At 45.3% G+C, this 14,944-nt stretch overlaps 2 protein-coding genes across 2 annotated transcripts in view; one reads left to right on the top strand and one right to left on the bottom strand.

Moving 5' to 3' along the window:
* IFT56 (intraflagellar transport 56) overlaps nucleotides 1-14,944 on the top strand; it is a 178,142-nt gene that overhangs the window by 46,166 nt on the left and 117,032 nt on the right. The gene's annotated exons all lie outside the window — the stretch shown is intronic.
* LOC101940459 (guanylyl cyclase C-like) overlaps nucleotides 1-14,944 on the bottom strand; it is a 60,804-nt gene that overhangs the window by 24,658 nt on the left and 21,202 nt on the right. The window contains exons 8-16 of the mRNA XM_065562476.1: nucleotides 14,649-14,787; nucleotides 13,095-13,180; nucleotides 12,023-12,134; nucleotides 10,218-10,299; nucleotides 7,593-7,698; nucleotides 6,656-6,718; nucleotides 6,010-6,081; nucleotides 4,998-5,102; nucleotides 4,280-4,366 (exon numbers count right to left, since the gene is read on the bottom strand). Coding sequence (XP_065418548.1) covers nucleotides 4,280-4,366; nucleotides 4,998-5,102; nucleotides 6,010-6,081; nucleotides 6,656-6,718; nucleotides 7,593-7,698; nucleotides 10,218-10,299; nucleotides 12,023-12,134; nucleotides 13,095-13,180; nucleotides 14,649-14,787 — 852 coding nt within the window. The remainder of the gene's footprint in view (nucleotides 1-4,279; nucleotides 4,367-4,997; nucleotides 5,103-6,009; nucleotides 6,082-6,655; nucleotides 6,719-7,592; nucleotides 7,699-10,217; nucleotides 10,300-12,022; nucleotides 12,135-13,094; nucleotides 13,181-14,648; nucleotides 14,788-14,944) is intronic.

A 14,944-nucleotide genomic window follows, 5' to 3' on the forward strand; every position in this document is an offset into this window, starting at 1 on the left:
GGGGATTTTCCAAGGTCAAATTAGATGTCTGTGGTAGAGCTCAGCAATGAAGCTAGGTCTCTAGAGTTCCAGGCCAGTGCCTTAACCAGACTATCCTTCTTTCCAACTAACGCTGTCTGATACTGTGATGTGCTTCTTGACAGTGCTAGATCTGCTGTGTTTGGGAAATTTATTTCCTCCAAGTGAAGTTCATTGAATTTGCAACAACTGCTTTTATGGTATTTTTAATAAAGGTTACAGTTTTGTATAAGTATTTTACAACCCTAAAAATGTGGCTGGGGAAATGTTCTAGTTTTTTATTTTGTAAAGAATGAGCACCTTAGCTAAATGAAAAATCCCCATAACTGACAAAAGTATTAGAAATGTTTCCTTTCTGTAGACACAAATCTACAAGTGGGACTCATAATCAGCAGCACTTGAGAAGGTCTGATTCTCCGAAGCAGAGGGCAGCTGAAGGATCAATGCAGAGATTACTGGATGACATTCTATGGCCTATGTAATGCAGGAGGCCAGGTTAGATGATCATAAAGGTCCTTTATGATCTTACAATTTTTGAATCTATATACACTAGTCAATACATAATACCTGCAGTCTGTGGGCTAACTTCAGAGGTGAATCTTCCAGTTCCCTCAGCATGCAGGTTAAGCTAATTCAGATGTTTTTAGACTCCAGCTTCCTGAACTCTTTCTCTGACACACATACTTGCAGACATGTAATTTGCACCCCTTTATTCATCACTTCTGAATTTGGCCCACTTAGTCTAGGACTGTCAAAGATGGCATATCTGTCTGGAAGAGCGATGTAGCAGGAGAAACAACTGGTAGGTAGGTGTAAATTTAAGTAGGTGGCGTACAATTTACACCTATTTACAGTTCCCAATAGTTGGTTTTTCCTTCTACACCTCTCTCTTCTGGCCCTTTGATATATAAAATGCAATCGGTATGCTGAGGAGGCTAGAAGGTGTATGACATCAGTTTAGATCCCCTCTGAATTTGGCCCCATAATTTTAAACACACACATTCAAATGTCATCCTCAAGGATGACAGATGGTAATCATGAATGTGGATTATACCAATTGAGTGATCATAATCACAGGGTGTGACATGCCGCTCTTTCACAAGAGAGAACTGTGCTTTGCTTACAGTAGGGGAAGAGTCAGGTAGTGTTGTGAGACAGTTGAGACAGGAACAGCAGAGGTATGTTTGAACCCCAACCAGAGGGGGATGCAAGCATCCCTAAAAATGTGATTGGAACTGGTTATCCTGTGCATTCATATATCATGCTGGAAGCTGTGGAGACTATATGTAATAATGTGTGTCCAAAGGAAACACTTCTTAACGCTGCTGCTACTCCCATGCAGCCCTGCTGACACCACCTAGTGTAGAGAGCCTACAACGGCAGGCCCTTCTGCAAGCTTCAGGGCCCACTTTCTGCTTCTGCATCTCGTGTGTACTCCTGCTGACACCAACCCAGGGAGCAAATCCACTAGAGCAGAAACTCCTCACCAGTTTTGGCCTCCTACGAGATGATTCAATGATACTGTGGTCTACAGGTAACAGAACTCCCTTGTCTTCAAGTTGGGGAGCTGGTGTGTCTGAGAAGGCTTTCTCCTCCACTGCCATCCTTTTTATTGGGGAAGTGGGTTTGGAAGCAGAAAGCCTGGTTAAGCAGACGGGTGAGTTTCAAAATTGCCTGAGTGAGTTAGGAGCACAAATCCCATTGACTTTCAGTGAGGTTTGTGCTGCTGTATCTCTTAAGGACAAATCAATGGGAGTTAGATGGCTTGGAGCTTTTGAAAATCCAAGTAGGTGCCTCTCTGCATCTTTAGGTACATCTCTACCCCGATATAACGCTGTCCTCGGGAGCCAAAAAATCTTACCGCGTTATAGGTGAAACCCTGTTAGATCGAACTTGCTTTGATCCACCGGAGTGCACAGCCCTGCCCCCCTGGAGCGCTGCTTTACCGCGTTATATCCAAATGTGTGTTATATGAGGTCGCGTTATATCAGGGTAGATGTGTACCTAAATACCTTTTAAAATATAGCCCCAACGCACTTTTGAAGATCCCATCCTTCAGCTTTAATTCTGACCAAGCCCTTTCGACGGGCCCATTTTTCTGATATGGTACAAAAATATTGTATTCAGCTGCACAATTTCCTTCAGCTTATTTAACAATGCCCCTTGTTTAACAAGCAACAGCCTTGCAAGAGCAACATTTGCCCTTGTGCCCATAAGGCTCAATGACTGTAATTTCTTTGTATCAGGGCTTTTGTCAGGTCTTTTCAGTGACTTGCAGCTAGTACAGAATATAGATGTGCCAGTCCTGGGGCTCTGTGATGTGTGCTGAAGAAGGTGCCAGTCCTTGGACCTGTCATGAGTCTGTAGAGGCAGCAGGCACTGACTCAAAACTACCTCTGCTGCTGGAGCCTGCACTGTCTCCTCCACACCGCCAGGGGCTGCTACAGTGGCAGCAGCTGCTTCCTGCTCTCTTTCTGGACACAACTAGAAGGGAATCAATAAAGATAGCACCAGCTGCCTGGCACAGAAACAATGAGCTGCAAGAGGCATCAGGCCCTGCACCAGCTCTCAGGGTCAGCTGAGGAGCTGGGGAAGCAGAAGGCAGAATTCACAGGTTGGGTAGCAGTCAGGGAGGCAGGAATTGGGGTGCGGGGGAAGAGCTGGTGATGGAAGGTGCAGGGTTGCAAGAACTGGGTGTTGGATTAGTGAATTGCAGGAAGTAGCAATTGTGTCTGAGGAATGCATGAGCTGGGTATTGAGGGAAATGGGAACTGGCAGGCAGTGAAGCAGGAGACGGATGTAAGCAGAGAAGGAGCTGTTGGGATAAAAGTAGGGAATTGTGTGTGTGCATGAGGGTCAGGTGAGGTGATGACAGCAGAGTGGTGTATGGTAGGGTGACCAGACGTCCCGATTTTATCAGGACTGTCCTACTATTTACTTGTTTGTCCCGCGTCCTGACCGATGTTCAGTCAGGACGTGAATTGTCCCGATATTTTGCGCACAGGCGGAGGGGGCTCACGCAGGGCTGGAGCACCCATGGAGAAAAAATTAGTGGGTGCTTAGCACCCACCGGCAGCTAAGCTCCGTCCCTCCTCCCCACTGGCGGCCTCTGCTGATCCACTCCTCTCCTGCCCTCCCAGCACCTCCTGAACACTGTGGATCAGCTGTTCAGTGGCAGCAGCATGCAGGAGGCGCTGGGAAGGTTGGTGAGGAGCGGGGATGGGGCACGCTCAGAATCAGGGACGAGGTGGAGTGGGGACATGAAGAGGTGGGGTGGGGGTGAGGCCTTGGGGGAAGGGGTCAAGTGGGGGCATGGCCAGGGGCGGGAAGAGGCGGGGCAGAGGTGGGCCAATGAGAGCAATGGAGCCAGTGCTTGGGGCTGGGGCAGTATACAGATCCGCCTAGCCGTTCCTCCGCCTAGGAGCAGCAGGGATGTGTCGCTGCTTCCAGGGAGCCACACGGAGCCAGGTAGGGAGCCTGTTGGCCCCACGCCACCCAGACTATAAACAGGACTTTCAGTGAAAATCAGAAATGCTGGTTTACTGAAATTTTCGGCTGGTAAGGTGCCGGATAACACAGCTTTTAGTGTATGTAGTGAAGGTTACTTAAAACCAGCCTTGATTTCAGTGCAGGATGAATTTCTTCCCAGGCTAATTTGCCCTCACTTCCTGAAATGGTTACACCTAGTACTAGTAGTGAGTTTTACCATGAACACAAGAATGGCCATACTGGATCAGACCCAAGATCCATATAGCCAAGTATCCTGTCTTTCGACAGTGGCCAATGCCAGGTGCCCCAGAGGGAATGAACAGAACAGGTAATCACCAAGTGATCCATCCTCCGTCACCCATTCTCAGCTTCTGATAAACAGAGGCTAGGGATACCATCCCTGCCCATCCTGGCTAATAGCCATTGAAAGATTTACATTTAAAAGATTAACTACGGTGTTCATTTAAAAAACAAACCCTATTCTGTTCTTTTTGATACAAGATGGTGCGAGTCTACCATTCTGAACAAACACTGGAGTTTTCCTTTAAGCAGCTTGCCCAACGCCACACACCATAAATCAGCAGCAGAGCTAGGAATAGAATTTAGGGCTCCAAGTACCTAAATCCCTTCTCTAGTCACTAGACCGCACCTTTTTTCTTGGTAGCCTAAATCATATATTATGTTAGGCCTTGTCACCTATAGCTACCCACTATGTAAGTTTTATAGCATGTGGACAGGTTTATAAATGCTTCATTGCCACCAATTCACTTACCTTGGCAATATCATACATGACAGAGATTTTAAACTCCCAGTCCATGAAGGTGCCATCTGGGTAGGAGATCTTATCATTTAAGACATCCTGGGAGGACAAGAAGGAGACAAAGGGGCTGACCTATAGCAAGGAAACAGCCGGGAAAGGCATAGCTTTGTAATGTTAACAAAGCTCTGAATCACACAGCCTTTTGGCCAATGACTAAAAAGGGGTACCCCTCTGTTTTACTTAAGAAGTACATAAATTATGACAGACACTGGGTTACTTGGAGGCTAGGGAATGGAATATAAGTTTGTCCTACACAGCAACTACAAAAAGGTGAGAATCTAACTTCTAGCCACTGTGATTTCCAGTAGCAAAAATGAGCCTCTGTGAATGTTTGCCTACATGAACACTGTGCAAAGCCTAGCAAGACATTCTGACTTGTCTGTCACTGCATCCTTTAATTATGAGAGTGATCCAAAGCCAAGTGAAGTCAATGAGAGTCTTTCCATTGACTCAGGAGCAATGCCAGTTTACACCTGCTGAGGATCGACTCCAGGCAGGAGAAGGGAGAGGAGCAGAAGAGAAGTCAGTGATATTATTTCAGTACTTCTATGAAGTAATATTACTGACTTCACTTCTGCTCCTCTCCCTTCTCTCGCCGTAGGACCCAGCTGTCTGGCAGGTTAGCATTTCCTTTTACAAACTGGTAAGAGGGGCTTGCACAGTTATTTACCCGCAATGATCCTCTCTCACAGTATTCAATCACCCCAAAGATCATCGTGTCCATCTTCACTGTGCCATAGAACTTTGTCAGGTTGTAATAGTCGATCTGGAGGAGCTAGAGCAAAAATAATGTATCCATTAAAAACAGTGTGGGAGCCAAAATTAAGTCTGATGCTGTGAAGGGGCTCTCAATCCCAGAACCTAATATGATGTGTGGGCTCTCTGTGTGCAGGTGTGTGAGAACCAAAGTGGGTGATTGCTGAAGGGTAGCTCTCATTCCAGAGCCTTCTGATCTAGGACATAAGCATGGGGAGTGACTGTTTACTGTATTCCAAACTCCGCTGTCTCCATTACTGCTTCTGCAGTAGAACCTCACAGTTTCACACCCTGGACACGGATACCCATTATAAATGACTGAATGTTGCAAATTAGTTAGTAAATGAACAAATAATAAAAATATTAGGATCTTGCATGATAGTATGTACTTTGTTCATTTAGTTAGGCTATTGCAGTTTCATTTAAATTACTTATAATACTTTACAATGTATCTGTCCCTAATGTAAAAATGTACTTAGTGTATTTTTAAAAAAATTATGAAGTATTAAAGCCAAATTAAACCCTAATATAGGGTATAACTCTGTGAAAGTTAATGGAGATGTATTTGTATACAGCGGAGATGCATTTAGCCCTTAGTAATAAGAGATTTGACTACAACACTCCACTATTAAATGATTGGTATGAAGTGAGGAAAGAGAGAGCATCATTTTTAGCACTGATTATAAAATTGTGGATTAACAAGGTTCTATCAAGTTCATGAGCGATCTCAGTCATCCTCAACTTCAATGACTTGCAGTGCAGAATCAGAACTGTACAGAAGACCCCCCCCATAAGAAACAGAGGGGCCCTCAGGCTACAGTAGCCTGTGGGATGGACATACACACACACACATGGATTTGGGGGTATGAGTTCACTACTTAGTTTCCTTCACTCTGTAGTGTCTAGCTGCTACATGAAAGAGTTACCTTGTTCAGTTCTATCTTTTGTTTCTCTGTGAAATTCCCATCATTGTGTTTGAGATCTTTCAGGATCACCACCTGGAAAGAAAAAAACAACTGGAAGGAAACCATAGCAGTTGCACAACAACAATCCGTGCTCCCCTAAACTACTTCTGGTATTTGAGTATATCCTTATCCACTAATAAGTAATGGAGTTATATTACTTTTCACAAGATTTACCAAGTTGTCCTGGAACAGACTAAGGGGCTGATCTTTCAAACCCTTCACTCACATGAGTGACCTTACTCAGGCAAAAATTCAGGGGATTTCACACAGAAATAAGAGTCCTCCTTTTCCCATCTGGTCCACTAATTTATCTCATGCCACATCATATCAGACCAGTGGTCTATTATGTCCTGGATCCTGCCTCTTGCCATTATGGACCATGCCAGTGGTTCATTGAGTCCAATATTCTGTCTCTGGCAGTTGCTAATACAAGGGGGCCTCAAAGGAAAATGAATGCCTCACCCCTTCCATAAACTCACCAGTTTAGCAAGGTTAGATGAGAATGGGGGTGGCACTGCTTCCTGATCTCTGAAGAGAATCAACTGCCTTTCACAGAAGCCTCTCACTAAAGAAGGGAAGGGGAGCAGAGATGCTGTGCTCATTTTACCTTCTTGTCATATTTGGCTTGGCGCAGTCTCTGGATTGTGTCACGCCTCTTGTCTTCATCAATCTGGGGAACAAAAAAGACCCATTAGCCAGCAATTATAACATACTAACCCCACCCTGGCAGGCACCAGACTGCAGAGAGAAAAATAATGCCAAAGTATGGTACTGTCTGCATGGGTGTGTCTCTCTTTAGAGCCCAACTAAATCCCAGAGCAGGGGTCGGCAACCTCTGGCACGTGACTCACCAGAGTAAGCACCCTGGTGGGCCAGCCCAGTTTGTTTATGTGCTGCATTAGCAGGTTCGGCCGATCGTGGTGCCCACTGGCCGCGGTTCGCCGCTCCAGGCCAATGGGGGTGGCAGGAAGCCGCGGGCCAGCACATCCCTCAGCCCACGCCACTTCCTGCAGCCCCCATTGGCCTGGAGCGGCAAACCGTGGCCAGTGGGAGCCGCGATCGGCCGAACCTGCTGACATGGTGAGCTGCATGCCAGAGGTTGCTGACCCCTGACCCAGAGCATGCAATCACCATACATGCGACTCCCATATGCCATCAGGGTCTCTTCCCCTGATCAATACTATTGGCCTGTGATTTACAGACAAAACAAGGATCAACCCCTTCCTGAAAAGGGATGTCATTTGTGATACTAATGATGAGGGAACCCAATGGAAGAGCCTGGAAAGAAATACCCTGCCTGTTTCACAGTTGTACCAAGAACTTGTACTTGCTGTATTAAGTGGGGAAGTTACTGGGGATTAATCTCATTCCTCTTCTGCACAGTGCGTAGCAGGTGAAAAGACAGTGAACCAGTTTTAACAGATAATTCTACCATTGTCAGAGTCCAAGCAGTAGTCACCATTTGTCTAACACTAAACCTTGATAGTGCAGAGACTCTGAGCCCCCACAACCATCCCTCCGTGGGGATATCTTGTTTCTCCTACCTTCAGACTGACGTGGCTTGTCTCATTGGTCTCCAGAGGCAGGATCTTGTCAGGTGGTATGTGAGACCATTTCTTCTGCCGAAGTGCAATATCTCTCCTGTACTTCCTGTGAAAGAAGCAAACCTGTTTAAGATCATCCTATCAAACAACTGGAATCCATACTGCTGAGTGCGGTGAGGAATCTTGGAGTACTAGAGAGAATCCTTCGCACCAGCTCCTGCACTCTCTTCTTCATGCATTCCTGGAGAGCCTGCTCCTACAGCTCCCAGCTTTGAGGCCTGGAAGGGAGAAATACCCTCTCCATCATATTCTCCTTTTCCCCCTGATCCTAGGAAAGTCTGGCCTCTCTGAGGTTTCAGCACTATAGATTTGAAGGGGTCAATGCTGGCAGATTGCTGCCTAATTCTTCACATTTACACCCAGGGGAAGACAATGCAAGTTACTGCAGAATGAGTCTGCAGTAGCTTATTCTGTTTACTTTTCTGTGCTATTGAACATCCTTTGAAGGCAATCCCAGAGGCAAACATGGATCAGATGAGCCCCTGGCAGCAAGGCTCTGGCAGAAATGAATTGTGCTATCCAGGAAAAGCAGGAAGCCAATGGGGAGGCAGCAGAATGAAGTAAGGTGACTTCTTGTAGAGGGCCTTTCCCTCTGGCAGATTTCCTGATTATACTGGGGAATAATCCTTGGAATTGGGGCATGGAATCCCCTGTCTTTTCTGCAGGAATGTCCTCCCTCAGCAGAAGAATTGTAAGAAAACAGGAAAACAATTCATTGGAATTTCCACTCTTCTATGCAGGTTACTCCTGTATAAAAAACATGGGCACCACAGATTGGTTAGTGGAATGCTGGCAAATCCTGAACAGTGATTGGCTGCTGGAGAATGCTCTGGAACACTGAAGATCCTAGGATGCTGACTGACATCAATATTTTATGTTTCTAACATATTTTAACTGCCATTGCGAAGGGGAGAGTGTGGATAGTTTAGGAACTCCACACACTGGGTGATATATAAGAAATGATTGGAGCTCTGGTTCATTTTCTTGCCTAATGGATCCTTAGGAGTATTATTATCATCAAGATATAAGACTTACTAGAGCAGGAAATTACTGCACAATTGAAACTAGGGTCAGAAGACCTCAGTTTAGGTAGGCTGCTTATGGAGCTTGGCTATATTGATGGGAAGAGCAAAATCAGTTATTAATCAGGACATTAACTGGCTGACAAAAGAGAATGGCATTGTCATGTCTCTCTTTTTCCTTGAGAATTATGAGGTAATCCACTGCATCATCTGAATTAGCTAGGATTGTGAAGTTTAGTAACATGTCTACATGCAAAGCATAAATTCTTTGGAAAAAAATAGCAAGAATTGATTCTGAGGAATCCCCAGGAATTTCTTCTGCATGGAGGCTCTCAGAGACCACCGTGATGGGTGTGGCATAAAACTCTAAATGGAATTCAACAATTAATATCTTTGCCATCAATAGATTCATTGGAATAGATTCAGGAGGGGTAACAGCACCTTTGGCAGCAGTACAAAGTGTCTGGAAATAGCCTTTTGTCAAATTTCTGGTAGCTCTTCAACAAATAAACAAATGCAGATTAACTTTATCAGTCTGTTGGCATGTTTGTTCTTAGGTTTGGGAACAATGAGCTCTTCTGTTTCTTGGGTACAGCTGGGCATCCAAGTGTGGACTGACTACATCAACTTGGATTCTTATCTCATGAAAAGTGTTAACTAGCAAGGAGAACACATCAGGTCAAAATGACAATGGTTAAAGTGTGCTACCAATCAGGTTTTCATAGAATCCAATTTTCTTGTTGTCTCTGAAGTCCTTTGATCTGTGGAAAAGGAGTCATCTGAGCTACTAAAGGTGGAAGGTCCAGGTAAAATATACACCTCTAAAACCACTGAAAATGACGGTTCTGAGTCCTGTGAATATGAGAGATATAGATGCACTGGAAATGGGTTGAACTTTTTCTTTGAGAGAATCCTAGCGTGGGTTTCAGTTTCTACTTATCTGATTTTTCCGCCATGATAGAAGCTATACCACAATCTAGTCAGAAAATTTTATCCATAGAAAAAGAATGTGAACTAGCTGCAATGAGGCAAGACAAGTCTGGGAAAATAGTAAGAGATAAAGTGGGTCTAGAAACTGTGGCACCAAAACTTTCTGGTGTTTTTATTTGTGCAATGACACAAGATTGAGTCATCCTTTCAGAATGAACTGTTAAGTCACCAAAAGGGTAAAGAAACATAGTAGAGTAATAGAAAGGGCTAAGTGTGAGCAGTAAGTGAGAAAAAGTCTGAAAGTTGGCCTTGTCCTCACAAAGACACTTGCTAAGTTTGTGTGTGTATGCGAAACAGTGCTTTCTAGTGGGTGGAATAGGCCTGATCATCTGTCATGTCTACCACCTGAGCAATTGGCTCATTTCTCAAAGCAGGGAGTACTGAACACAGGTGCCATGAGTGGTGTCTACAACAGAGTGGCACACACAGAGGGAGAAGCCAACAAGAGCCTTGCTGATGGGTGGGAGATAATTGGACGGATTTTCAAGGAGATATCAAACAGCCCAGGCCCAGAAGTAGCAAATGCAGGAGAGAAGAAAGATGAGGCTGGTACCTCAACACCAGCAAAGCGATGATCAGAACCAACACCACGGTCCCTGTGAGTGCAAAGACAGCAATAGTCAGGAAATGTGGGCCTGCAAAGGAGAGAAATGAGAAAATATACAACCTTAGTGAGAACACTGAACACCTTGTATTAAAAAATACATACTCAGGGCCTCATGAAAAGCCCGTTGAAATCAGTGGAAGATTGACCTCCAGTTAGGAAGGCAGGACATCAGGTCACCAATAAATAAATCAGTCAAGCAGATATGCATGAGGAGTCATGAGGTGTCTCCCTGCCAACCCCCTGAAACATGTGTTTCACTTATAGAAGCCTGCATGATTCCAAACTCACATTTTAATAATGTGATATTTCAAATGGGAGTATTAGAGCACCAGTTTTATTCTTGAGGCTCTGCTACCCTCTTATGGCTACTGACACTATAGCATGCTAAACAGTATTCCACCACGAATTAATATTGTGTATTCTTCCTAAAGAACCAGAATACAATTTATGTTGGAGTGTATAGACCCCATCCAGGGATTGGTAGGGTGGGCGTTAACACTCTGAGCAATAGAAAAATCAAAGGTAAAAGCCCTAATTTCAAGGGATGTCATGGGGAAGAGTAGCAGAATTGCATCAGCAGTTGCAAATTACACACTATAAAAGGGTTAAGTATCAGGGGGTAGCTGTGTTAGTCTGTATCCACAAAAACAACAAGGAGTCTGGTGGCACCTTAAAGACTAACAGATTTATTTGGGCATAAGCTTTCGTGGGGAAAAAAACCTCAAATGCATCTGAAGAAGTGAGTTTTTTTTAACCCACAAAAGCTTATGCCCAAATAAATCTGTTAGTCTTTAAGGTGCCACCGGACTCCTTGTTGTTTTTATAAAAGGGTTGTGTTCTAGTTATTGAGTTTGGTTAGCTTTCTAGAGGAAAGAGGACATAGCTAGTTAGAATAGTTTTGATAGGAGGTGGATGGTAACAGCAGGGCGGGCTCCAGGCACCAGCCGAGCAAGCTGGTGCTTGGGGCGGCAGCTTGTAGGAGGCGGCATTCCGCCCAATCCTAGGGCGGCACGACTGCTGCTTGTTGTTGTTGTTCCACTCCGGCCGCCCTGTAGGGGGCAGTGGCGTGGAGGACGGGAGCGCCCTGCAGCAAGCCCGGCAGGGCAGCCCGCGTCCTTCCCTCCCAGCCAACCGGAGTGGTGCGGAGCCCTCCCGGCAGGGGGCACGGAGGGAGGGGCCGCATGGCAACGCCCCACTGAAGCCCTAGCCGCCCCCCTTCTCTCTCTCGCCCCGCTCCCTCCCCCTCCCCCTGCTAGCCGGGGCACATCTGCAGGGCAGGGAGTCCCCCTGCACGCTGGCTCCAGCCGCGCTGCAGGGTTTTGTTTTGTTTTGTTTTACTTTGCTGTTCTGGCCGCCGCGGGTTTTTGTTTTTGTTTTTTTTTTGCTTGGGCCGGCCCTTGGTAACAGTAACTTAAACTTTGGCTATCTAAAGCCATTTTCTGTTTGAATATATTTGTTTGGAAACTGGCTGGAGGAAGCCTTTTTAAATTCTTGGCTTTGGAAAGCATTTTCGTTTGTTTTGCCTAAGCTGCAAAAAATCTGATTATATCAGAAGTTCGACTTCTAGATTTGCAGTGGTTCACTGTTCCTGGCCAATGGGAGTGGCGGGAAGTGATGGCCCAGCCAATGGGAGCTGCTCCTATTGACATCCCTATGGCAGTTAAGATTGGGTGGCCACATTGCACAGTAAGTGTTATCTTAACGGTGCATGAGCCCCCTCCATTATGAACCAGTTTTAGTAGGTATCTCACCAGTGCTTGGAATATCATTAGGAAGCTTCCGTTTCCTCCAGCTGAAAGATGGGCTGGTAGTCATTGGTTCTGTCTTATTCTGATGAGTGTCATACTGCAGGAGGGTCTGGAACTGTGAGAGAATATAGAAATGAACTTCGTTAATAGCTCTCACGCTCAGTCCCTTTCCTTTGCTTCATCCTCCCATAATGCACTACACAACTTCCAGCAAAATAGACTCATGTCCTCTGCTGCAGTGATGTGTCCCTTCCAGTCTGGGTCATGATTCTGTTTTTCACATTCTGCCTGTACTACTCCTCTGTCCTTCCCAGAAGTGCAGCAGTCCCACAAAGTCTGGTGTTTTTGACTGCATCAGTCTACCAAGTTATCAGGGTGACTTCTTTCCCCACTTGCCTCATTGTGCTGCTGTGAAGGGGCATGCTCTCAAAATGGCAGAGAGGAGATAAACAAGTTCCCTTGGGCCTGTTCAACACCAACAAGGCACACCTGCAAGGCTTGTTCTGCCTGGAGTGGGGGGGAGCTTAAAAGAGAACACTTGCCCCAGGATGGGGCAGTGAACAGGATGAAGGCTGCCCTGCCTCTGAAAGCCAAGCTAGGCTTAGCCAGAGAGACAGCAACAAGCTTCACTTCTCCCAAAGCTGCACAACTGAGCCTCAAAACAACATGCCCGTGAAGAGGGGCTGGAGATAGACCCCCATCTAGACTAAGCCCAAAGAGCTGACCCAGGAAGACTGCCTGAGTCCCAGGTCACCCTTACTTTTCTTTAATTTCCCATGGACTCCCATCTCCCAGAAGGGAAGAAAGAAAGGAGAAGACTTTTCATTTGTTTGTTTGCTCCAATGATCCCTTGGGCAGCTGCCAGCAGGATGAGAAAGACAGTACAAGGACCTGAAGTGGGGTCTGGGAGGGGACTTGAAGGGACCCCTAGCCCCCACACCTGCACACAGACAGCTCTAGTACACCTCCGTTTCAGCTCTGGCTATCTCTCTTGTCATAGTCACACTCTAACCCAGGGCCTCTAGTTCCCCTCTCACAGATCACCACAGAACACCTTCTTAATGGAATTACATACTTGATAGGTATCTACTGATGTATACAATAGAGACAAATTGACATCAAGATCTCCAAATTCATCCAGGGTCACTGGACCTAGTGCACCTGTGGACACAAGGAACAGATCAATGAAGGAGCCTGGCACTATCCCAAGAAGCATTAATATGTGACAAGAAGAGAGGTGTAAATTAAGAGACTTCTGATGTTAGGGTTTTTCTTCCCATTAACCTTCTGCATCTACACAACAGCACCCTTCTTAGCACCCACATCAGCTTATTCAGCCTCTGCTTCTCCCCTATTTCCATACTATTTTTGCTTTAAAATATGAGTTTGAAATTGGTAAAGGAGTAGATCTGACAATCTGAAGAATGAAGCCTCCCTAACCACAGAAAAGATACAACTCATGTAGCAACCAGTCTGTTTTATTTCCATACACTGATCCTGCCAATGTGCCTTCAAGGGACCATCTCTAGAGGTGAGAAGGAAACTCTGATTCTATCCTTGGTCTCAAAGTCTGTTAACAAGGAGGGAAATACAGAGATAATTTATGTTCTTTTCTACTGGCTTCACTTGGGCTAGATTTTCATCTTTTGAGGGATAGCTTTTTGGGTCTAATAACCTTGTGTACCTTGCTATTTTAACCATACTTTTTCTTACCCTGCTGCTTTCTTTCTTATGGTGGGGAACGCATGCATTCCATAACTCAGGATATGTTAATGTTACAGACTAAGGATTTTAGGGTGTAATCTTCAAAAGCACTCAGTGTTGGCCTAATTCTGCTCCCTTTGAAGTCAATGGTGAAATTGATGCTGATGCTTTCTTGGCCAATGTTAGCTGTGGCTGGCTGAACGTTATCTACTGTATATACTCCCCACACTGCCATCCAGGACAATGACAAAAGAAGAACTGGCTACATTTTTTGGGGATGAAGCTTAGAGATGGATTCGGTTCAATGTTATGTATACTTCATCCTCATCCAACCTTGTGTCTAGCCTAAAATAAAACCTGGATGCCAGTCAGATGACAGGGAAGAGTCTAATGGACTCTGCAACCCACTTGGATGCCTCACAATTACACATCCTTTGGTCCACCCAGGCAATAGTCCCCATATAGACAATTCAGTCCTCTATAACTACATCAGAAAAGTACAATGTAATAAGGCCAGGGAGCTTAACATGTGTCATTTTATTCTGTGCTGACCAGGGAGTGGTCATTTCTGTACCCTTTACACCGCCAGACCAGTGTGAAGAGCCTGCAGCCCAGGAGAGATTCTGGCCCCCAAACACTTTGGTCCTAATTGAAATTTATAAAATGTTTCATTTCTTATTTTGTATGTGATGTATATGGAGGGGGATTCTCTGTGTATGGATATTGGTTAGTCCGTTTCTTCAGTGCTGATTATCATAGTATATTTAGAAACATCAATTGAACAGAACAAGAGGGAAGACAACTCATTGCAGAGTCTGAACCCGTTCAGCAGTAAGGGGACTTCCCCTCATGCCCACCTGGAAAACAAACTCCCTCTCCCCACAGTCCACTCAGTGAGCTGTTGCTCAGAATTGTACTTGATTACCTTGAAATGTGATGTTCCGAAACTGTTGAATGAAATCAGCGGGACTCTCAATTGGCTGTTGGGAGAGCAGAAGTTTCTTCAGGACATGTCCAAAGAGCAAGACTCCATCCAAATAGCCGACAATATAGTCATTATTCAGCTAGAATAGGGGAAAAAAAGAAGTTGGCAACACAGCCTGTTTATACCTCCATCCAAAACTGCAGCATAGTTAGGGGTATCAGCTCAGGAGAAACTTCAGGAATGGAACAGCAGAAGCTGCTGCAGATCAGAGTGAGGTGCATTGGTAGTGGTGTGTG

The sequence above is a fragment of the Chrysemys picta genome, chromosome 1, assembly GCF_011386835.1.
Source record: "Chrysemys picta bellii isolate R12L10 chromosome 1, ASM1138683v2, whole genome shotgun sequence".
Classification (NCBI taxonomy): domain Eukaryota; kingdom Metazoa; phylum Chordata; order Testudines; family Emydidae; genus Chrysemys; species Chrysemys picta.